The 25,336-nt window shown below is 35.0% G+C and overlaps 1 protein-coding gene across 2 annotated transcripts in view; it reads right to left on the bottom strand.

Moving 5' to 3' along the window:
- Positions 1-23,801, bottom strand: part of Bdl (borderless) — a 34,929-nt gene extending 11,128 nt beyond the window's left edge. The window contains exons 1-6 of one of the 2 annotated variants that reach the window (XM_074257654.1): positions 23,232-23,801; positions 22,941-23,083; positions 20,585-20,840; positions 14,863-14,999; positions 14,639-14,783; positions 14,283-14,557 (exon numbers count right to left, since the gene is read on the bottom strand). In XM_074257654.1, coding sequence (XP_074113755.1) covers positions 14,283-14,557; positions 14,639-14,783; positions 14,863-14,999; positions 20,585-20,840; positions 22,941-23,083; positions 23,232-23,292 — 1,017 coding nt within the window. In that variant the 5' untranslated portion in view covers positions 23,293-23,801. Of the gene's footprint in view, positions 1-14,282; positions 14,558-14,638; positions 14,784-14,862; positions 15,030-20,584; positions 20,841-22,940; positions 23,084-23,231 lie in introns of both variants that reach the window. The other variant, XM_074257653.1, reaches the window with a different exon arrangement.
- Positions 23,802-25,336: the final 1,535 nt, after the last annotated feature.

Consider the following 25,336-nt stretch of genomic DNA (forward strand, 5'->3'; position numbering starts at 1 on the left):
GTACCCAAAATTTTTTCAGATGAATCGTGATAATATGATAATACCCCTCAGGTAACTCATTGATGTCAAATATCAGTAGTTCAATAATCACCTTATCTCCTGTTCTTTCCCTCTTCAGAGCATTACTGCATGTCTGATAGAAGTTTGATAAAACATCGTTTTTAATGTACAACTTTTAATAACTTTCCAATGAATGAACTGATTTTCAAGTGACTGGCAGCATTCAACGCCGCTTTTTAAGCTTCGTAAAGAATTTTTAAGTTCGCATTGATCGAACGTTAAAATTTAGGAGTACTTCCGAAAAAAACACTTTTTTTGGTTTTCTTTCGTTCACGATATCTTTTGAACGAATTAACCGATTTTGATTGGTCAAGCGGCAATTGACGTGATTTTTCAAGATCAAGAGCTGATAAGTATTTGGAGATAATCGACGGAGCCGTTTAAAAGTTATTCCAAAAAAGCAACTTGAAAACAAAAATTTTTCTCAAATTTTTTCACGGTTTTTTTGAGATATCTTGAAATCCATCTATCGGAATCCGTCAAAAATGTATTCAAAATCGAAGTTCGTTCATGTTTTTTCAAATGGGCCAACCACGATGAAATCGGTAAAGTCGTTCATAAGTTATGAGAGGTTTACACACACACACACACACGCGCGCGCGCACTGACAAACAAACAAACAAACATAGTGACACCCTCGTGGGGATACTCATGTAAGTTTTCTATGACCTTTAAAAAATTTTCAATTTTCTTAGCGAGAAGTTAAAAATATACTGGTGGCAAGAAAAATGATTACTGAATTAATTATAAAAATTGCTTAGTAAATTAATGATCAAATTTCGTGATAAAATCCTGTTTTTTTTTTAATTTATAGTAGAAATCCACAGATTCGGTAGAATCTGGCGCCAAGTTCCGTTCCCCTTGAATTTATGTAATGTAAATATGTATAATTATATATATATATATATATATATATATATATATATATATATATATATATATATATATATATATATATATATATATATATATATATATATATATATATATATATTAGGTGGTCTTTATGTTGTGTTTTTTGAAATTTTTTTCACGATAGTTCAAAATCGGTTCAAAATCTATAAAAAAAAATCATGCCAAGTTATAGCTCTTAATTTTAATATTAACCCGCGCCCCCGACGGTCTAAGTTTTAAAGGAAAATATAACATGGGAAAAGTTATATTTTTACTTTGGAATTTTTACGTCATAAACTAACCAACAAATCACATCAAAAATATTTTTCTAATGCAAAATTTAACGGTCTACAAAAAGGTCTCTTATAATTTTTTGATAATTCTAACGGTTTTGAAGTTATTCGAGGTCTAAATTGAAACTATAATCTTTTTCATAGTTTTTTCTGGTCATTTAATAATTCAACAATCATAGACGGGTTATTATTCATATTAGATTACTTTTTTTACTTATGCATATAATTTTGAACTATAATTTACGTGAAAAATATTAATCAATTAAAGAAGTGTATTATTAATATTTTAATGAATCGAAAATGTACAAACATTACCATTTTTATTTTTAATTACAAATACTTTCATGAAGTTTTTACATTAGTTTTTTTAAGTGCGTCAGGAAACATTTGACGATGATCTTTAACCAATTGTAACAAGTATTGCATTTGTTTTTCATCCTTAGTATAACGATTACAAAAATCTTGCACTAGTTTAACTCCTCTTTCAGCACAGTCATTCACAACCGATAGTTTTTAGCGAATCATAATGCAGTTTTATAGTGTTCATTATGAGCCCATTCAGAAGGATGAATCTTTAAAAATTCTGTTTGTAACTCGAATCTATTGAAAAAATTGATCGATTCTGCAGTTACGAAAAAGTCAATATCATTATATAATAATTCAGTTATGCTCTTAGTTTGAAAGCGTTTAACACTACATTTTTCACTAGTATAATCCAAGTCTTCTTCCGGAATATCATCAATCACAATTGTTTCTTCTTCTTTACGCAGCTTAGCCACAATTTTTAATTTTGTTTCTTGTGAAACTTCCTCATCAAAAATAGCCATGATTGCTAATTCTGGTGATAAATACCACAAGTGATTCATAAATCTACTAATTGCCACAGTAGCAAGATTACTGTTGATTGCCTTAAAGTTGTTGAGTTCTTTTATAAACTGTAGATCATGGTACGGAGCTTTGACACTATTTGACGACGAAAACCAAGCTTTAACATAAACCATTGTCACAAAAACACATATTTGCCGTAGTTTATTATCTTCACCTTTTTTCAATGACAATTGCTCCCGAAGCATGTACATTTTCAATATATAAATAGCTTTTGCCATCCATCGTGCATGGTGACAAGCTCCTGGCTTACGAAAACTAAATTTTTCGGGGATGACACCGATAAAAACTAAAGTAAGCTCTAATAACTCTTTGTAATCATTACGAGGCAGTTATGATGCAAGAGTTTCAGTCGCAAAAGTTCTAATAGATTCAATTTTTTCATTTGTCAAGATATTATCATTTTTCGGATCATCTAAACCTGTTTTGTAACTGAGTTTATTTAAATCTCCCCATTGCTTTTGGAATCGGATAAAAAGTGGAACATTAGGACCAACAATCGTAAACGATGTGCGGAGAATTTAAAAATTTCAAATAAAATACGTATGCCATGTTGATTTTACCTAACTTTTGTTAAACGTATTATAAAATAATATTTCATTAATTACATTTATGCATTTTATAGGTTGACTTACTTACAAATGTTGAAACATTAAAAGGATGTTCATGTATCCTGAAAAAATTTGGGGTACTCAATGACGCGCGCCAAGTACGATAAAAAAATTTTTTCTTGATTTTTAAATTTTCAACAAATTTTTTTCAATTTTTTCAACATTATGACGGTTTCTTGGTATTTTTTTGTATAGAATGAAAATTATTGTAACGAGTCTTATTTTTTTTGCAAAGTGCAGATGTTATTAAGATGAGTTTTATGAACGTGGACTTGGCGCAATTTTTAACAGTGAAACTGTTTTTATTCGGATAAATCTTACTTTAAAATAGGGCTCCGGTGTTTCTTGAACATTTATTAATGCTATATTTTCTAATGAAGTCAATTTAATTAACAGTTCATTCAATTAATAAATTGATTCATTTTTTCTCGATCTGAACGAAATGCTCGGAAGCTATTTAGTTGTGCAAATATCAATCTTATCCGTGAAATAATGAAAACAAGCATGAATTTCAATTGTTATCGATTCATATGGTTGCATCAAAATGATCATCAGTAGGGTTAATGACTTGGTGAGGAAGGGCTGAAAGAATTGTCCGTAAAATCGCTTTTCATATCAGTTCTCTGGCTCAGTTATCAGAAATGAAAAAATTTTGGGTACTCAATGACGCACGCCAAGTACGTCTAAAAAATTGTTTTTATTCGTTAAATTTATTACAAAATTTTTTCAATTATGAAAGATCATAACGGCTACTTGGTCTGTTTTTTTTTTGATTTTACATCTTTTTGTAAAATGATAATTTCTCCTTGACATTTTTGTAAACCAAGAGTTGTGAACGTGTACTTGGCGTAATTTTTCACAGTGGAACTGTTTTTGTTCGGATTTTACATCTTTTTGTGAAAATTTCTCCTTTTGACGAGATGAGCACTCGATTTTCGAAACACGAGGTAAAACCAATGACTTCACGATTTTTGAAAATCTTCGATTTTCTTAACGGATAGTTAAAAAAATCATCCAAGTAAATTTAAGATTTTTTTTAGAAATTATATTTACATTGAAATTTTTTCTTAATTACAATTTCCGCCATTTAGAAATACAGAAATTACATATTTCATAAAAAACGTTGCATTTGTTCTTTCGTTTTTTACATTCTCATAGAGTATTTAAAATTTGTCCCTTGTAGAGACTGAAAAAAATGGATTTATCAACCATATACATAGGCAGGCTTAGTAGACGTTTCTATTCATAATTTACTAACAAATAGTTGTTACATACATAATATCTCGCATTTTTTGTTATAATCACATCTTTTACGCTCTTATTCTCGTTGTACTTCACTGTAAAGAAAGAATGATAATAATTACATCAAAGGAAAAAAACAGAAGTCGAGAAAAAAATTACTTACTTAACATTATATTATTCACCATGTAATAAGTCACCGTCCAATATTTTGCAAGCTTTTCGTGCTTGGTATATATAACCTATACTCAATATCATTAATGGTAGCCTGTAATTGTTGCGCATGATAATTTCCATCGTTTGTTAACTACGGCAATTATACACAATTCATTGTCTTAATCATATTATTATTCAAATTAACACTCGAGAAATCAATAGTCTTATCAGCAAACGAAACAAAATAATGTGATTTGAAATTGATAGTAAATTTTGATTTGTACCTGGAAACACTTAAATGACTTACTGTACGTAATTTTAGTCGACTTATAACGATACAAGTCATACAAATAGTGTATGTACATCGGTATTAACAAATAATAATTATTATTTTAGTATAGCATCCTTCCCCTTCAAGGAATAAGATGTTATAAATATAATAATAAAATTTTGATTGAAATTTTGAAAATTGAATTTTCGCGCGCTATTTGGAATAAAAATGAATAATTTTCTTAATAACTAATAATTTAGCATCCTTTTCTAAACAGGAAGAATTATAATTGCTATTATTATTATTGCAATGATAATTATAAAATTTCATATGAATTTTTAACTTTAAAATTTTCCGCGTTTTTTGAAATTATAACTACTATAATTTATATTAGTCGTCGCGATGTGTTTACTCAAAATTCCTTCGACTGAGGGCCGGATGTTAGATTAATTAAATAATAATCTTCATAACTATAACAATAACAATAATAATAATAATAATAATAATAATAATAATAATAATAATAATAATAATAATAATAATAATAATCCCACCGACGGCAGGATATCGCCGAAGAGAGCCCTGCAGTCAGTGTGGAAGAGGTTCATAAAGCCCTGAATGGCAGCAAGAACTGGGCTGCCCCGGGTCCAGATGGCATAAACATCTTCTGGTGGAAGAAGTTTTCTTCTACACATGCTCATCTGGCCCGGATTTTTACAACATACATTCAGGGCGACGAACCAATTCCAGACTGGCTGGTAGAAGGGCGAACCGTACTCATCCCTAAAAAGGGTGACTTGTCCGACCCGAAGAACTACAGGCCTATCACTTGCTTGAATGCGGTTTACAAGATTTTTCCAAAAATCTTAAATAACCGTATCTTGCGGGAGATAGAGCCTGTGTGGCAACAGATATACGAACAACGTGGCAGTAAACAGGGCGTGTCAGGTTGCAAGATCAACTTGTTGGTAGATAGATGCGTCATTCAAGACGCAATCTACTACCAACGCAACCTGTTCATGACCTGGATTGACTACCGTAAGGCATTTGACTCAACTTCACATGAGTTGATTCTCTATCTGCTCAAATGCCTCGGAATCAATCGCCAAACAGTGGGATGCATACAACGTACGATGCAGCTCTGGCGAACGCGTTTTCACATAGGAAGTGGAAATGCATTGCACGTAACCGGAGCTGTTCAGTACAAGAGAGGCGTCTATCAGGGAGATTCTCTGAGCCCTCTGTTGTTTTGCATCTCACTGCTGCCAATATCTGTTGCCCTCCGACAAACTCGTGGGTACTCTGCGGGGCCACCGAGTGATCGAGTATACTCGATCACTCACCAACTGTTTATGGATGATCTAAAGATATACAGTGCCAACAAAGATCATCTACAAACGGCCCTAAACATCGTAGCAGAGTACACACGAGATGTCGGAATGTCTTTTGGGTTGGACAAGTGTGCGGTCATACACCTGGCGAAGGGTAAGTGCTCTGATACGGGTGGAGATGTCGAATTAGTGGATGGGAGCGTCTTAAGAGAATTAGACGCCGGAGAGTTGTACAGATATCTAGGGATTGAAGAGCGGCGAATGCATGCCGTCTCTGAAGTCCGAACAACTCTTCGCAGCGAGTATGTTAGGAGACTCCGGAAGATCTGGTCATCAGAACTTTCCGGCAAGAACAAAGTCTCAGCTACTAACATGCTCGCTGTCCCGGTTCTACTTTACTCCTTTGGGGTCCTGAAATGGCCTCGAAATGAGTTGAAAGATCTCGACATCAAAACCCGTAAAGTCATCAATATGAATCAGAGCATGCACCCTAACTCATCAGTCGCCAGGATGTACCTCGCCCGGAACATCGGAGGGAGAGGATTGCAGAGCTTGGAGCGGCTTCACGATCGTTTGGTTCTGGGTTTAACATACGAGGTTGCCAATTTCACAGCAGACGAGGACGACTTCCTGATGCAATTTGTTCACAGTCATGAAAATGCGCGGAAGGGATCGTTCTTGTATAAAACAGCAATCTACGCGGCAAATACCTTAGGTCTCGGAGAAATAAACGCTCTCATTGAACTCCCGAAAAAGGAGTTCAAGAGCGTCGTCAGGATAGCCGAAGAGAAAAAACTCCTCGGTGAACACATGGACAAGTCCATGCACAGCGTGTATTTCAAACACGTCCGTGACCATGGCTTGTCCACCCAGCTGACATTCTCCTTCTTGAAGTCAGCTGGCCTGATGTCCGAGACCGAAGGGTTTATATTTGCCTGCCAAGATGGTGTTATCAACACTCTCGAATACCGTAGCAAGGTACTCCAGGCGCAGCTTCCGGACACGTCCTGTCGGACGTGTAAACAACATCCGGAGACGCTGATGCACCTTTTGTCGGCATGTCCTGTGCTGGCAAGAGGTGTCTACATACAGCGTCACAATGCTGCCCTGCGAGTACTCTATTATTATCTCAGATATAGCTACGGTATCGATGAGACACCAGTGCTGCCTTATCTGCCAGGAGATATTCCGCACGTTGTTGAGAATGACAGTTCCAAAATTTATTGGAACATACCATTCGCAACAACCTGGCGGATTGACCACAACAAACCTGATATTGTGCTCTTCGACAAGGCTACTCGTGACATTTATGTCATTGAGTTTTCGGCCCCAGCCGAATACAATATCTCGGCCAAAGAAGAGCACAAACACCAGATATATCAGGATCTCCTGTTTGAAATTGGCAAACTCTACCCAGGTTACCGTGTCAAGCTCGTCGTTTTGGTTGTCGGCGTCCAGGGAGGGTTGAAACAGTCTTTTGTGTCTTCACTTGCGAAGATACCGGAGTGCAGTTCAGCAGCCGTGTCTCCAGCAGTGCGGATGCAAAAGGCTGTCATTTTGGGATCCCTGCGTCTACTTAGACAAATGAATTTGGCCTGCTGCACTCACTAACCGCCTTGTTGTGCGGAGTAATGGATGGCGCTCAGGCTGGGCCCTCGGAGAGTCGGACTCCGGGGAAAACCCCCCTGAGCAATTAATAACAAATAATAATAATAATAATAATAATAATAATAATAATAATAATAATAATAATAATAATAATAATAATAGCGATGCCTGCTACGTGGCCTCCAAGCGGCGCATCGCGGGAAACGCAGACCATAACATCAGGTCTGTAGGCGAACGACGTAGCCCGTGCAGTGGGCCAACTACCCACTGCATGGAAATAACTGAGTTACCACAAGATACCAACTCAGAAGTGCTCCCCACAACCGGTCCTTTTCGGATGAGGACCATTCATCAGGTGGGAGGAGCACGCCGGACCCGATGAATGATGACGACCCTGGCGCCTTAAGGACTTACTTTAAGTGGACGGAGGAACTGAGAGTCGATCTCTTGGTGTGCTACCAACGTAGCGAGCCGGGGGTGAGCGGCTATATGGCCCGGATGCACACTCTTTGGAGTGATATGCATCCGGAGCTAGCGCATTTTACGCCCAAACACCTGCGTAATTATGCCGCTCATCTTCGGCGAAATAGAAGATCGCTTGTGCCGGACAGAAGGCAGTCTAATAGACTTTCCTTTCCGGCGCAACTACACCAAGAGCGACGCCGTTCCTCCTTGGACAACAACAATCCCTTTGTAGAACGGCAAGTAAGTATATCTAAAAAGATAACTTACTCCCAACAACAGCTTGACGCGGTAAACGAAGATCTCCGTGCAAACATCCTGGAGGATTCCATCCTACTCACTGTGAGCCAGGTTGTGTATGGTGCAGCAGTTTCGGCTTTTCTGAGAGAGAGACATTGTCTCTCGATCGAGGCAAGGTTGAAACAGCGCATCTCACAACTTGGCTTGAAAATTGACATATCCGGAAACAGGTCTCCCGCATTCAGTGTGTGATTGAGTTCGACACAACTCAAAGACCATACACGCCCCGAATTCGGCGCATTGCTGCTGAATTTCGGTGGCGTCATCACACACTGAACAAGAGTACTCTTCATGTCATCAAGGAAGAGTCTCTTAATAAATTGCGGGCTCTACTGGCTGCGAAAAAGTCATTAGAGAAAAGACTGAAGCGGTTGGTCGACAACTCGTTGTTTCGATCCAGCCCTTCACGGTTTCTGACACCAAAGACCGTTGTTACCGGGAATTATCCAACACCTGAGCGGGTGGAAGCTTTTGGACTGAGTTGTATGGAGATCAACCAAACGTGAACGCCAACACTCCAGCTCTGCACGACTTCAAAGCATTCTGTCGGGAACGCCGTCGGCAGAATGCTGATGAAGAGAGCCCTGCAGTGAGTGTGGATGAAGTTCGTTCAGCTCTAAATGGTAGTAAAAATTGGGCTGCCCCGGGACCAGATGGCATTAATGTCTTTTGGTGGAAGAAGTTTACTTCTACCCACCTCCATCTGGCCCGCATATTTACATCGCACATTAGAGCTGACGATCCGATTCCGGACTGGCTTGTAGAAGGGCGAACCGTACTGATACCTAAAAAAGGTGACTTGTCTGACCCTAAGAATTTCAGGCCTATCACCTGCTTGAATGCGGTTTATAAAATTTTTACAAAAATTTTAAATAACCGTATCTTGCAGCAGATAGAGCCTGTATGGCAACAGATATATGAACAACGTGGCAGTAAAAGAGGCCTGTCAGGTTGCAAGGAGAACCTGATAGTGGATCGATGCGTCTTACAAGATGCGATCTACTATCAACGCAACCTGTCAATGGCTTGGATTGACTATCGCAAGGCATTTGACTCAACTCCACATGAGTTGATTTTATATCTACTCAAATGCCTGGGAGTCAATCCCGAAATAGTGGAATGTATTCGGCGTACAATGCAGCTCTGGCGAACGCGATTTCACATTGGAAGTGGAAACGCATTGCACGTAACCGGAGTTGTAGAGTACAAACGAGGGGTCTTCCAAGGCGATTCCTTGAGCCCTCTGCTGTTTTGCATTTCACTGCTGCCTATATCTGTTGTTCTCCGTAAAACTCATGGGTACTCTGTGGGGCCTCCGGGTGATCGAAACTATTCGATTACCCATCTGCTTTACATGGATGATCTGAAGTTGTATAGCGCTGATAAAGATCATCTACAAGCGGCCCTCAACATCGTAGCAGAGTACACACGAGATGTCGGAATGTCTTTTGGGTTGGACAAGTGTGCGGTCGTACATCTGGCGAGGGGTAAGTGCTCTGATACTGGTGATGATGTCGAATTAGTGGATGGGAGCGTCTTAAGCCAATTAGACGCCGGGGAGTTGTATAGATATCTAGGAATGGAAGAGCACCGCATGCATGCGGTCTCTGAAGTCCGAACAACTCTCCAGAGCGAGTATGTTAGGAGACTCCGGAAAATTTGGTCCTCCGAACTTTCCGGCAAAAACAAAGTCTCAGCTACTAACATGCTCGCTGTCCCAGTCTTACTATACTCTTTCGGTGTCCTGAAATGGACCCGAAAGGATTTACGAGATCTCGACATTAAAACCCGTAAGATCATTAATATGAATCGGAGCATGCACCCCAATTCATCAGTCGCCAGATTATACCTCTCCCGGTCCATCGGTGGGAGAGGTTTGCAGAGTTTGGAGCGGCTTCACGACCGTTTGGTCCTGGGTTTAACTCACGAAGTTGTCAATTTCACTGCAGACGAGGATGACTTTCTTATGCAAATTGTACATAAACATGAAAATGCGCATAAGGGGTCATTCTTGTATAAGGCAGCAATATATGCGGCAAGAACCCTTGGTCTTGGAGAAATAAACGCTCTTATGGAACTCCGAAAGGAGGAATTTAAGAGCGTCATCAGGAACGCCGAGGAAAAACTACTCCTTGGCGAACTGATGGACAAGTCCATGCACAGCGTGTTCTTTAAACACGTGCGTGATCATGGCTTGTCCATCCAGCTGACGTTTTCCTTCTTAAAGTCAGCGGGCCTGATGTCCGAGACTGAAGGGTTCATATTTGCCTGCCAAGATGGTGTCATTAACACTCTTGAGTACCGTAGCAAGGTGCTCCAGGTGCAGCTTCCGGACACGTCCTGTAGGAGGTGTAGACAACATCCGGAGACGCTTATGCACCTTTTGTCGGCATGTCCAGTGCTGGCGAGAGGTGCATATATCCAGCGTCACAATGCTGCCCTGAGAGTACTGTACTACTATCTTCGTCATTGCTACGGTATTGACGTGACACCAGTGCTGCCTTATTTGCCAGGAGATATTCCCCAGGTTGTTGAGAATGACAGTTGCAAAATTTATTGGAACATGCCATTTGCAACAACCCGGCGGATAGATCACAACAAACCTGATATTGTGCTCTTCGACAAGGCCACTCGTGACATTTATGTCATTGAGTTCTCGGCCCCGGCTGAATACAACATCTCAGCCAAAGAAGAGCACAAAAGACAAATATATCAGGATCTCCTGTTTGAAATTGGCAAACTTTACCCAGGTTACCGTGTCAAGCTTGTCGTCCTGATTGTTGGCGTCCTAGGAGGGATGAAACAGTCTTTTGTATCCTCACTTGCCAAAGTTCCAGCTTGCTCATCAAAAGCTGAGTTCTTGGCAGTTAGGATGCAGTAGGCTGTTATACTTGGTTCTCTCCGTCTCTTAAGGGAAATGACTTTGACCTGCTGTGATCACTAACCGCCTTGTTGTGCGGAGTGGTCCAGCAGTAACGGATGGAGCTCAGGCTGGGCCCTCGGAGAATCGGACTCCGGGGATAACCCCCCTGAGCATTTAATAACAAAATAATAATAATAATAATGCTTTCTTATGCAAATTGTATATAAATATGAAAATGCGCATAAGGGGTCATTCTTGTATAAGGCAGCAATATATGCGGCAAGAACCCTTGGTCTTGGAGAAATAAACGCTCTTATGGAACTCCAAAAGGAGGAATTTAAGAGCGTCATCAGGAACGCCGAGGAAAAACTACTCCTTGGCGAACTGATGGACAAGTCCATGCACAGCGTGTTCTTTAAACACGTGCGTGATCATGGCTTGTCCACCCAGCTGACGTTTTCCTTCTTAAAGTCAGCTGGCCTGATGTCCGAGACTGAAGGGTTTATATTTGCCTGCCAAGATGGTGTCATTAACACTCTTGAGTACCGTAGCAAGGTGCTCCAGGTGCAGCTTCCGGACACTTCCTGTAGGAGGTGTAGACAACATCCAGAGACGCTTATGCACCTTTTGTCGGCATATCCTGTACTGGCGAGAGGTGCATATATCCAGCGTCACAATGATGCCCTGAGAGTACTGTACTACTATCTTCGTCATTGCTACGGTATTGACGTGACACCAGTGCTGCCTTATCTGCCAGGAGATATTCCCCAGATTGTTGAGAATGACAGTTGCAAAATTTATTGGAACATGCCATTTGCAACAACCCAGCGGATAGATCACAACAAACCTGATATTGTGCTCTTCGACAAGGCCACTCGTGACATTTATGTCATTGAGTTCTCGGCCCCGGCTGAATACAACATCTCAGCCAAAGAAGAGCACAAAAGACAAATATATCAGGGTCTCCTGTTTGAAATTGGCAAACTTTACCCACGTCACCGTGTCAAGATTGTCGTCCTGATTGTTGGCGTCCTAGGAGGGATGAAACAGTCTTTTGTATCATCACTTGCCAAAGTTCCAGCTTGCTCATCAAAAGCTGAGTTCTTGGCAGTTAGGATGCAGTAGGCTGTTATACTTGGTTCTCTCCGTCTCTTAAGGGAAATGACTTTGACCTGCTGTGATCACTAACCGCCTTGTTGTGCGGAGTGGTCCAGCAGTAACGGATGGAGCTCAGGCTGGGCCCTCGGAGAATCGGACTCCGTGGATAACCCCCCTGAGCATTTAATAACAAAATAATAATAATAATATTAATATCTCTATAACAATAATTATGATAAAGACAGAAATATACAAGTATTAAAAAAAATAAAATAATAAAAAGTTTTCTAAAATAAAGTTGTGTTAATTATTTTACAAATACATGTAAAGAAATAGTCAATGAATTTAAATTCAAAATAACAGCTTAATTTTTCAGACATGTCAGGTGCATCTAAACGCAATACAGCTTACAGCCGGGCATGTATTAGGATTATGTATGAGTACAATAAATTTGAATTAATTTTAATATAATATTTAAAATGAATTCAAATTCGCGCCTTTCTGGCACATAGTGACACCTGCTGGATACATTTAGGAGTATCCCAGTTCAAAGCTGAAAAAGTAATGAAAACAATTCACACTATATATTTACATCAAATATCTACAACAAATATTCATTATTATAACAATGTTAAATAATGATAACTATAATATTAATAATAACAATAAAAAGAATCATGAAAATCAAACGTTAAATAGAATAAGATTACAATTTTCAATAGACTAGATTTGAATTAACCGCCTATTTTATCAAACTTTCAATGGGAATGGAACAACTCTGATACTATACAGTAGTATACTATTCTAACAAAATGGAATGTACCAACTTGAAAATAAAAAAACTGGAGCAGAGTAACTATCCGGAGAGGATCTCAGGCGTCAAATGGAAACGGACTAACTCTCATACTCGAAGTGGTATACTATTCGCAGAAAATTGAACAGTACCAACTTCGAAATAAAAAATTCGACCGAAATTAGTAAAATCTCTCGTAGTATCGAAAAACGGGGGAGCGAAAATTTTATAAATTAAGATAACGCTAAAAAATGAAAGAAACTATATAATTATTGCTGTTTCATAAAAAGAACTAATAATTAAACTATTTAAAGCGCGTGACAAGTGTTGACATGTATATAGTAACAAAATAAATCAAGTTGAAAATAGAGTGAGGTTATGTTGACATCTGACTCGGAATAGAGGCACTGTAGCCTCACGCCTACACGTTTACACACATTTTATGTGTGTGTTGAACGTATACTTGGCTTGAGGCACGACAGTGCCTCCGGATAATTGTAAATTAGAGTCAAGTGTGTATTTAGATAAATTGTTTTATTGGAATTTTGTGTGTGTGCGTGTGTGTGTGTGGAGGGGGGGAATATTTTACAGTATATACTCCTCGTTCACGGGCTGTCGAGGAGGTTAGTATTAGCAAGTTGTCGACTAGTATCATGGTATCTTCCTCTGTTCTAGTCGACTTCAGGTTCCTTAGTCCCGTAGCGAGGGTCCGGGCGACAGCGAAAGGGCTAAGGACGGTATGAACCTTGGGCAGGGGTCCGGGCGACCACCCAGGGTCATATCTAGAGTCTTAGAGCGTGAGGGTCCTGTGGACAGCGCGATTTAGTTAGAAACTGTGGTATAGGCGCTCCTTATGAGGGTACTGTCAGGAATAAGCAACTATGATAGAAACTGCGATATAGACGCTCCATATGAGGGTATCGTAGGAATAGGAAATTTGATAGAAACTGCGGTATAGACGCTCCTTATGAGGGTACCGTCAGGAATAGGACACTAGGATAGAAACTACGATATAGACGCTCCATATGAGGGTATCGTTAGGAATAAGTAACTTTTATAAGTATGAGTGTGTGTGTGAGTATTAAATTAAGATTTAATTATTGTCAGATTGTTGAAATAAATTCATAATTAATGCAAAATTGAATTGTTCTTATTTATTTCAAATTTTATGATTTCTCTCGACCCTGTGATATCTCTCTTGCTTGGACCGGTTCTGGAAACCGTGATAAAAATTCCAGTGGCGCCCTTAATTATTAAATTCAAATAAAGGAGTGACCAAGGGACGGTTCAAACCCGTTACAAAGCAGCTATTTTCTTCAAGATTAGAAAGAATCAGAATTTCGTTAATAACTTATCAAACGATCTGCAGTAGCAGAATAGAAAATTTGAGAGACGATTAAATGAAAACTGAAACATACCACTGAAATAGATGGACTAGGTCCTTCAGTACCAAGTTCGTTGTAAGGAGTACAGCTGTAGCTTCCAGAATGTGTTTCATCGACTTTGCTAAAGTATAAAGATCCATTTCTCCTGTAAAAAACACCTGGAACATTGTAGGGATCAAATAGGAATCCGTCTTTCTCCCATCGTAAGTTAGTGAGCGGAGGATTCGCTCGGAAATGACAGTCCAACAGAGCTGGCTTTCCATACGGCAAAAATACCTCTCTCGGAGCATAAATAACCTTTGCTTTATCTGAAATATTATTGCCAATTGCATTACAAACGTGCTAGTTGAAAACCGGAAGCTTAAACGAATTAAACGCTAATTATTTACATTGAACATTGAGAAAAGCTGATGCTGATTGTTGATCTCCAACATTATCTGTTACTATGCAGGTATATTCGCCCAAATCACCAATCGCTGATGGTCTTATAAATAGTGTTCCGTTATCGTCAACAGAAGCACGATCTCTGAGATCCTGAAAATGATTTAAGAAAGGATTATTAATATTTTACTGTTTGTGATTTTTTTGAATTACGAATGCAAAATATCTATACCTCTACTTCCGGGATCTCAATGCCATCTCGTAACCAAGTGACGATCATGTTCGGAATTTTGGTAACACACTGAAACTCAACAATTTCTCCTTCCATAACGGTTTTATTAACTGGTGGTATTGCCAGTAAATTTTCACCTGAAACACCATCCGCCGACCGGGACAAACCTAAGTTAAACGTTTTAATAAGTCTGCTCTCTTTCCAGTTAGTAATTTATCGGCCATCTTACTGATGGAAAACACAGCTTCTAATTTGATTATGGATGACTGGATTTTAAAACATGCTTGGCAGCAAAATTTTTTTGATCAATTAGGTGTGTATTTAATTAGTAGAATACTTGAATTAGTATTCAAAAATAATTTGATGAAAAAATTTCATTAAAAATTATGAACAAAAATTGACTGAGTAAAAAAATGTAACATTTTAAGAAAAATTACTTCGGTAAAGTATTTTATTTTCTTTAATACTGAGAAAAAATTTTCTACATAGTGAAATTAACCTTTTAATTCACAAATATTGAAATTTGAATTCAGTAGTAGAAATTTCTTAAATTGAACGAATAAGAAATTTAAGTTGAGGAAGAATATATTTATAGCTAGTACAACATACGTTTTGTTAGTATTATTTTTCTTATTACGATTGTCTTGCAATCGCTTTAGAAAAAAGATTGTTTCATTCAATCCTATTCTCTATTTCAGTTTTAAAATTAAATTTTAATTTAAAAGGAGATTAAAACTTTTATCAGTTAACCTGAAGATGTATATTCAAGTTCTATACTACCCGTACAAAAATGGATTCACCAATTATTGATCAATAATTGATTACTACTTGATCATTAAGTGATCAATGATTGATCTCGAGCTGCCCTGATGAAAATTTTTCGGACTCTTCTCTCAAAAACTCTGAAAAAGTCTTAAGGAATCTTTAAAAATTAAGATAAATCTTTTTTAGAATTTTTCAGAGAAAAGTCCGAAAAATTTTTACAAGGGTGATCAATCATTGATCACTAGCTGAACAATTATGAGTCTACTACAGATCAACGAGAGATCATTCAGAGATCGATAATTGATTACTCTATGGAGACAATCCGGAAAAATGTCAGAAAATTATTTTTGCGACCTCTATTGATAAATTTTCGGTCGTAACATATTGATCGCTTGATGATTGGCAATCAAGCTCTCTAACTAATTACAAATTAAATTCTACTATGATTGATCATTAAATCACTATCTAGAAATAGAATTAAAATTAAGATTACAAAATTGCCTGACTTTAACGTGCTAAAAGTAAAGTACTATCTCAACCGCTTTAGGTTGGAAGATAAGCAGCAAAATTAGCACGCGATCAGTTAGAAATTATCTAATGATTCAGTGATTTTGTAAGAAAATTTCTTCTAAAAATATAAAAATTATATTTTTTATAAATTTCAAGTATTTGACCGGAATTATTTTAAGTCAACTATTTTTTTTTTTTATCTACTGTTGTCTACCACACAAGTATTAAAATCCGCTTCTAAAACTTTGCTCCTCTTTCGTCTAGCCTAAATCTGTACGCGGAGACTTTTGCTAAAAATTATTTGAAATTTCATGAAACATTTGTAAATATTTCACATTATCCTGTACTTGTGAGTTTTATACTATAGTTTTGTCGTTGATGTCAGATTGTATTGTTCAAGCCCACGTGTTTTGATGCCAACCTCACTTTTATTTTAACATTTTATGCTTAAAATATAGTATAGTATTTAAGCGCTTGAACTTGCTCGCGATCGTCATTTCGCTTGTGATTATTAATTTAAATTTGCTCTATTTTTAAGTTTAATTGTTGGCCCCGACTTCCAGGCTCTGATGATTAGTTAAAGATAACTGAATGATCAATTATTTATTACAAGCTGATCGATCATTAATCAAAGACAGGTATCCTATTAATCACTGAAATCAGCGATTGGTCACTTCGAGATCACTCAGCGATCAATTTATGAACACTGAATGATCAATTGATGAACACTCAATGATCAATGAATGATCACTGAATGATCGTTGGATAATTTCTTACAAAATCACTGAATCATTAGATAATTTTTAACCGATCACGTGCTAATTTTGCTACTTGTCTTCCAACCTAAAGCAGTTGATATAGTACTTTACTTTTAGCACGTCAAAGTCAGGCAATTTTGCAAATTTAATTTTAATTCTATTTCTAGATAGTGATTTAATGATCAATCATAGTAGAATTTAATTTGTAATTAGTGTAGTATCAGAAATACTGGATAGGATATTGATGTTGTTAATATCTAAAAAGGATATCACAGGTCAGGTAATTTAAGTGTTGTGTTTATTAGGAATGAATACAGAGGTCTGTCTACAATGAATAGTTCTTCAGGACTGTCTTCTCAAGTCCTTTTTCTTAATTACTCTACCTACTACTTGGGCCTCTCATCCCACTCAGTCATACTTTTACAATGCGCAAAACTAACTTAAACTTAAAGTTCCCACGCATTTCCAAAATACTTTTTAAAATTCACTCTCACAATTTTACTTACAACAATCTTACCTATCTGTCAAAACATCTGCATACAGCATGTTCGACGTACTTACTTAAATCTTATAATTTACGATACCCTAAACCCTTGGTTACAAAATTGAAATCTCTACAGTGATCATAAAACTAAAAAAAATAAGTTACAGTCTATTTTACAACTCTACATTAATTAGAGAGCTTGATTGCCAATCATCAAGCCATCAATATGTTACGACCGAAAATTTATCAATAGAGGTCGCAAAAATAATTTTCTGACATTTTTCCGTATTGTCTCCATAGAATGATCAATTAACGATCTCTGAATGATCTCTCGTTGATCTATAGTAGACTCATAATTGTTCAGTTAGTGATCAATGATTAATAAGCTCAATCATTGATCACTCAATGACCACGTAGTGATCAATTATTGATCAATAATTGATCAATCCATTTTTGTACGGGTATTTAGACAAATTAATGTTAAAAATATTTGACAATGAGATTTATAAATCTTTACTATTAAATCAACTTTTTAAATTTTCAATAATATATCAAGTGGAAGAAGTATTAGATTTAGCTATTGAATGAAAAACAGTAAGAAATATTATGTATTTGTGTTAAATACGGTCTGTATCGGAAATTTTTCGTGTTCAAATAACACAAAATGTGTTAAATTTCAACACAAATTTTGTGTTGACCGTATTTAACATGGAATCTTTTTTGAATTAACACATTATTTTTTACTGTATGCTCTGTTTAGAATACTGTAGACTAATTCTCACCGCCTATCTATTAAAATAAAACTATTAACTGTTGGCAAAATTTTTTTCACTACAATTTAAGAGTTACATGGGTTTGGCAGCTTCAAGAAAACAGGTTTTTCTTATCTTGTTAATTTTTTCAACATGTTTAGAATATTGTCCTCAACTTTCAAGTCGATCGCAGTAAGGGTCTAGGAGATAGAGCCTTGGAAAGTTCGGCTCTCAAGGCCAGTTTGCCTTTAAATACTCAAAACTCGAAACTTTAATCGCGTTTATCTCGAACCGCTAATTTCAAATTCGATTGTCAAGATTTCTAGAAAATTACTGAACCAACTTAGACAAAATTTGGCACGAGTCTTCGAAATACCATTGATAATAACTTGGACAAAGGATTTTTTTCTTTTCAAATCGAAACTTATTTGAAAAGATGAAAATGTGATGCAAATTTGAGCAAAATTTCAATTTTTTTTTTAAACCACCAATAATCCAAGTATTAAGTATTAATTTCAAGTATTAAATAAAAAATTCAATTTGTTTTTAGGATTTTACATGATCCTGTCATGAGTTTTGCTGTCAATGAGAAAGCACCTTTTTCGGCAGGGTCTCCGGACAAGACGTCCAATGGCTAAGTTTTAAATGTTTTTTTATGAAAATTTCAAAAAGTGTTTGTTAAATATGTATCTTCAATTTCAGGAAAAGGATGAGTTAAAAATTTCCTCACTTATATAAAAAAAAAAATAATTAGGAAAACGGTTGACTCTAAAGGCCATACTTGCAACTTCCCGCAAACTCCATACTTAAGCGCTCAACATTTCACTTATTTTGTTTTTGAGCTCTTCGAGCTCAAAATAATTATTCTCATTTTATTATCACCTCTCTGAGCTCAAAGAGATAGCTGTTCTATGCTTTTGAGCTCTTCGAGCTCTAAAGTCTGATAAATTTCGTAGAACACAATTTTTTGAATTTTTAAACCACCATAACTTTTGAATTTCGAGATCTGATGAAAACTCGATTTTCGAAAAACGGGGTAAAAACAATAACTTCCTGATTTTTGAAAATTTTTAATTTTTTTAGCGGGAAGTTAAAAAGCAGCGAAAAATGAGAACTTGCTGACAAGCTTTTTCGCGAAAAGAGAAAATGCCGCTCTATTCACGATCCGTGGATATTAAATTCTCGGGCAATTGCTGCCGCTGTCATAAACTGGTCATTGGATGTTCCAGTGTACATTCTGTCAATTCCCTGTCGATTCACTGTCAAGGGGAAGCCAGCTTCAATAAAGAAGGCCAAGAAAATCCCGCAGACCATGATGACTGAAGTCTTAGGAGCCATGCTGACCCCAACGGGGGGAAGTATGTTGTCTACTCTGGGTTTAAGGAACAGTCGTCATCATCACCACCATCTTTAACCTCTTCAGAGTCAGTACCGTCGTCATTGTCACATCACCATCAGCATCACAAAGTAAAAATCTTGCGTCGATGCGTCAAAAAATTTTGTGTTAAAAATTTTTATGTTAAATATCTAACACTTTTATGAGATAATTTAACACAATGAATGTTAATTTTACACTTAAAAGTGTTAAATTTTTAACACAAAATTTTTCGACGCAATGACGCAAATTTTTTACTGTGCATCGTCGGTGCCATCATCATTGTCACCATCATCATTACCATCAATGTCTTCGTCGATGCCATCATCATTGTCACCAACACCATCACAATCAACGTCCTCGTCATCATCATCGTCATCATCATCATCATCATCATCATCATGTCCACCATCATCAAAGTCACCAGTACCGTCATCATCTGCGTCTCCGTTATCACTATCAACAGAGCCATTGACGCCTTTATCGTCATCATCACGAGCACCATCATCGTCATTATCATCGCAGGATACCATCGGGTTTCCGCTGACCAGCTATACCTCGAGCATCGCTGAAAATTCTTGGTACTATCCGTCCTCGAATAGTCAGGGCTCGGGATATCAATGCAGTAATTATGAGTACCTATCCATCATCAGTATCTTGAAGAGAAACCATCTTACCAGGAGGCATATGGTTATCCAGTATACCATGAGTCTAACCACCAATGACAATAAATGTTTGAAACAATAAATTTATACTCTTATTTCTAATATAATTTTTCTATAATTCTTTTTCTTGTATCTTTAGAAAAATTTTTTTATCAAAGCTCAAACTACAATCAATTGGATCGTAATTTTATGAAAATAAAGAAACTATTGCTTGTGACAAGTAATTCAAGTAAAAAAATAAAATACTTAACTGATGTAACAAATACATAAGAAATAAAAAATTTCATATGTTAATTCCTTAAAAATTTTTTACTCTCAGTGATAATGAACAACAGAAGTAATGAATCAAAAAAAAAAAAAAACGATAATATTTATTAGATTTTTTCAAAAAAAGGAAAAAAAAACAGTCTTACCTTCAATGCTGAGAAAAAACCATGTGCCATTATTACGTGAGCTAGGTGATCTATCAGGAAATATGACCTTGCATTCGTACCAACCTTGATCACTTTCCCTGATGTTGGTCAAGTTAATACTTCCCTGTCCGTACTCTTGAGCTGGTCGATCACCCTCCAACAAGTGAATCCGACCTGCATAATCTTCGGCAATAGAGAGGACACTGTTAGCCTGTTCATAACCCGGAACTTGGTACCAGGAAAATATCGTTCGACTCTGCAACGTTAGACGCATCATCAATTATCGCGAGTTAAAGTCCTCGCTCGTCCTCATCCGCGGCATGAAAGATTCGGTTCATCCGGTCCGTTTGTTGATTATCATCACCATTAACTCATATATATGTAGTACTCATGTATAGTTACGCGTTAATTCTTTAATAGTTAATTCCAATCAACTCAATAAATATTAACACTAGACTTGAGACTTTTACTCTATTACTTTTTTTTTTTACTTAATTCTCTATGCCAAATAATTATTCAATAGCCGCTTTAATGATATATGCATAAATGAAATATTATAATCACAAATTTAATCTTTAATTTTAATTATAATTTGAATAGTTAATGTATACGATTTAGATTGTACCATCAATATTAACTCTTATCGTCTACTGCATGTACCATGCGCTGTATATACATGCTGATTAAACAAAATATAACATGTCGTATACCGGTAATAATTTAATGCCTACTAATCATCAATTACTAAGTAGTTTCCTGCATTCAAATTATTTTTACAATTGATGATTGTTGTAGTTTTATGTTATATTTTAATCTAGAAAGGTTACAGTTAGACAAATGTAAATAAATTTTTATTTAAATAAGATACAGAAAAAAAATTTAACATATAAGTTTAATTACTGTTTAACAATTAATGACTTTTATTAACTTTATTGATTTGTAATACATCAGGTATATTTGATTTAGTGAACGTGACGTTTGTTCACTTTCTTGTTAGTTTCATTAAAAAAAAAAATTTTATAGAATGAAGAAAATTTTCAGAAAAACTGGAATTGTTTTAAAGAAGAAAATTGGTTCTTCAATAAAGAATTTATTTTGCTAGATAATTATTTGAAAAAATGACAAAAAAAGCGTTGTTTTATTAATCTCGCTAATTAAAATGTTTTAATTTTAACAATTTAATTGGCAAAATTAGAAAGTTTTTTATATTTTTTATTTAAAATATTTTCTGCATTATGTACTAATCGATTAAATTTATGTTATGGTATTTTATAAAAAATTCGATAAGATTCATGAAGAATTATAACTTTTGTTGAAATCAAACTTTCAATATTTCAAACTTTATAAGTAACTCGAAATCATGATTAATCGAGAATACTAGATTTATTTCGTAACTTTTTAGAAATCTAATAAAATGTTATGTTAAAAATTTACGTTTATTAAAAAATAAACATTCACAAATTTTATTTCGTGACGCAACTATATTAGACACTAATTACGAACTAATATTTGAGGAGTTGAGTTTTAAAAAGGTATCTTTTCATTTTTGATTAATCGAGACAAAAAACTGGTTACCTTCAATTATAAATATTTTTATTGATCTTTTTTAATTTAGCTATAAAGTGATATGGGTTATGAAGCTACAATTCGATTTTCATTCAGAAATCTTTATAATTCTCGAAGTACTTAATATTTAAAAGATCAAAAAACTGTTCTTTTAAAATATGAAAAGGTACCCTTTTGAAAATCAGCTCCTCATTTGATTAAAAAAGTTTTTGAATTTTTTTTTAAATTTCATGTAATTATTATACTCCTTTGTTTTGTTATTTCCAAACGAGAATTACAGTTAGACGGAAGTATTCTCAAATTCATATTTATCCTGAATAAACCTCAATCATTAAAATTTTTTCAATAATTGCAATAAATCGAAAAGAAAAAAATCTTAACCCAAGTAAAATTTTCTTTAACCAAAAAATATTCTTCAGATTAGTATTAGATCTCACAAATTTTTAAACACTAAGTTAAAAATTGAACCTAAATAAAATTGAAGTTTGATCAATATCTTTAGAAAATTTCAATCCGTAAGTTAATATTTACTTAAAATAAATCTAGTTAAATCCGTAAAAATTCAAATTTTGTTACAATAATGACTATAATACTCGGTTAAGAAAGGTTTAGAGATACTTATTGGATTTTTGCTTGTTAGAATGTAACTTAATTATTAGCTTATCAATGGTCAAAGAGATAAAATAGCAATAACAGTCGTATATTTTAGCTGTTCGTAGATTCAGCTATAACTTTTTTTTGCTTACAACTTCCAATAAAAAATAATAAATTAATTAACCAAAATACTTACTTCTCGATTCCAGTGTAATATATAAGGTATCGGTATTTCGTGTGGAAAATCAAGATGACAATTAAATACAACGTAATCACCTACAGCTGCTGTAAAATTGTTCGAATCTCTTTCTTCGTCTAACATTAATCCATATCCCAGTGCTGGCAAAAATCAAGTTAAAAAAATTTATAAAAACCAAAAAATCGTAGCATTCAAAAATTCTTCATCTCAAGTTAATTTCAATCATTCGACGTAAAGATTAATTGTAAAATTAAATTACCAAAAAAAAAAAAAGACTAAAAATTTTACCTGCATAGCACAAAATAATAGTCGCAAATCCACGGTACCATTTATTAGCTTCCGGATTCATTTTAAGTGGGATTATTAATAAAGTCCACAAAACGATATTAATAAATAAAACTAGTGTTGTATTATGTCACCGGAATTTTACTATTAAAACTAATAAAAATAAATATTAAACAATAACAAAGTCTCGGCACAAAAAGTACCGCACGAGCCGAGCACATTGGTCACCTTCACCTTCACTCATTAATCTCCACCATCAATTGTTATCACTCAAGCCATCATTTCAAAACTTTTTATTTTTATTCTGTTCTTCTACTTATTTAATTTTATTCAATTGAATTTTTTTATTTTTATTTAATATAAATAAGTAAATAATTTACGGTAAAACTTATTTCTAAACTTTCTTCTTTAAATTCAACAGCTGACACTGAACATACTGATTAACACCGAAATAATTGTTGGAGGTAAAGGTTAAATTTATGAACGAAAAGAGTTGAATTTTAGTGTTAACGTTATCATTAATGTTAAAGGTGGAAAATAAAACAAGCTGACACGTCGTTTAACGGAGAGTGGTCGAGAAGCAGAAGAGATAACCAAGTAATTGACGGAGCTTACCAGTGCAGAAGTCGTTCTCGTTAAGCGGATACATTCTCAGAGTGGGGGATTAAATTAATTCAACATTTATGGGTCTGTCCGCCACATTGTTGTAATCACAGCAAGACAAGCCCTCGCAATACAATGGTATATAGTGTATAGTCAAGGGTGCGGTGATCAGGTATGCTTTTCAGAGACAAACTTTTTTTATACTTCACGGATTGGACTAGATCTATTATTAAAAGGAAAATTTTCACGCTTTGCTGATGCTCTTATTAATCATTTTTTACTCAATTTTCAATATGTAACATGCTACATTATTAACAATCAAATTTAGTATTACCTTTTTTTTTAATCAAATAGATTTTTTAAAAAATTCGTGTTATAGTGAAATTTTGTAGGGTTAATAATTCATTTCACAGTGACTAAAAATAAAATCTCTAGTAACAAATCTGAAAACTAACCTTAGAGGTCGGTTCTGGAATTTTCCGCTTTATGAGTTTTGTCACGCGATGTCTCGCAAAGCAATCAACCAATTTTAAATATTATCAAATTTTGGATGTATGAAAAATTTTCAAAAATTGGAGGAAAAAAATGACTTTTCATAGTTTTAGTAGATTTCATAGAAATCTAACAGTTGCATTGGTCCTCCGAACGGAGCTTTTGAAAAATTTTACTATATATCAACTCAGCTCGTTAAGGGGAGCTCATTATGGGGCATTTCATTCCATATCACGACTTTTGATTCCGACCCTTTTCGATTTTTCTAAAATTTTGGTATCTTTCTCTACCCTATTGAAGACAATTTTCAGAATTTTTTCCAATTTTTTTACCCAACCAAAAAAAAAAATTACGAGTTATTTAAAAAAGACAGACTTTTTAAACTTTTTTCGAAAATTAACTTATTGGGATGTTTTTTTTTTTGAAATTTTTGTTTTTAAATGTACTTTTTAAAAAAAAAATAAAAATAATAATTCGGATTCATATTCAACATTTTTTTTGAAAATTTTGGAAAAAAACGAAAATTTCGGGATGATTGACATTTTTGACTTTTGATTATTTTTTTTTTATAATAAATCAGTATTTTCTGCAAATTTCCTGAAATTTCCAGAGTGGCATATTTTTCTTTCTATTTATTTTTTTTAGAAATGAAAAAAAAATTCTTTTTTAAATGTTTGTTTGTCGTTATGCCATTGAAAATTTTTCAGCAGATCTAGAAAACTTCAAAATCCGAGAAAAAAAAATAAAAACTAAACCTAATAGTGACAATCATCGATAAGATTTGATTATTTTCCAATAAAGTTAGATCAAAAATTAAAAGAAGCATTGAATTATTTTTTCGTATTTTTTTTCCAAAACTACATGCAAGAACAAAAAAATGAAATTGTTGTTCGGTTCATTTTGGAGCAACACTTGAACTTTCAAAAATTTTGGGGCAATTGATTTAAAAATTGTCCTGAAGTTGTCATAAAATTGTCATAAAAGTATCCGTATATTCATAAAATTGACCTAAA

This window comes from Cotesia typhae, unplaced genomic scaffold (assembly GCF_013202065.1).
Source record: "Cotesia typhae breed Kobodo isofemale line unplaced genomic scaffold, CoteBio_Ctyphae scaffold_45, whole genome shotgun sequence".
Lineage (NCBI taxonomy): Eukaryota > Metazoa > Arthropoda > Insecta > Hymenoptera > Braconidae > Cotesia > Cotesia typhae.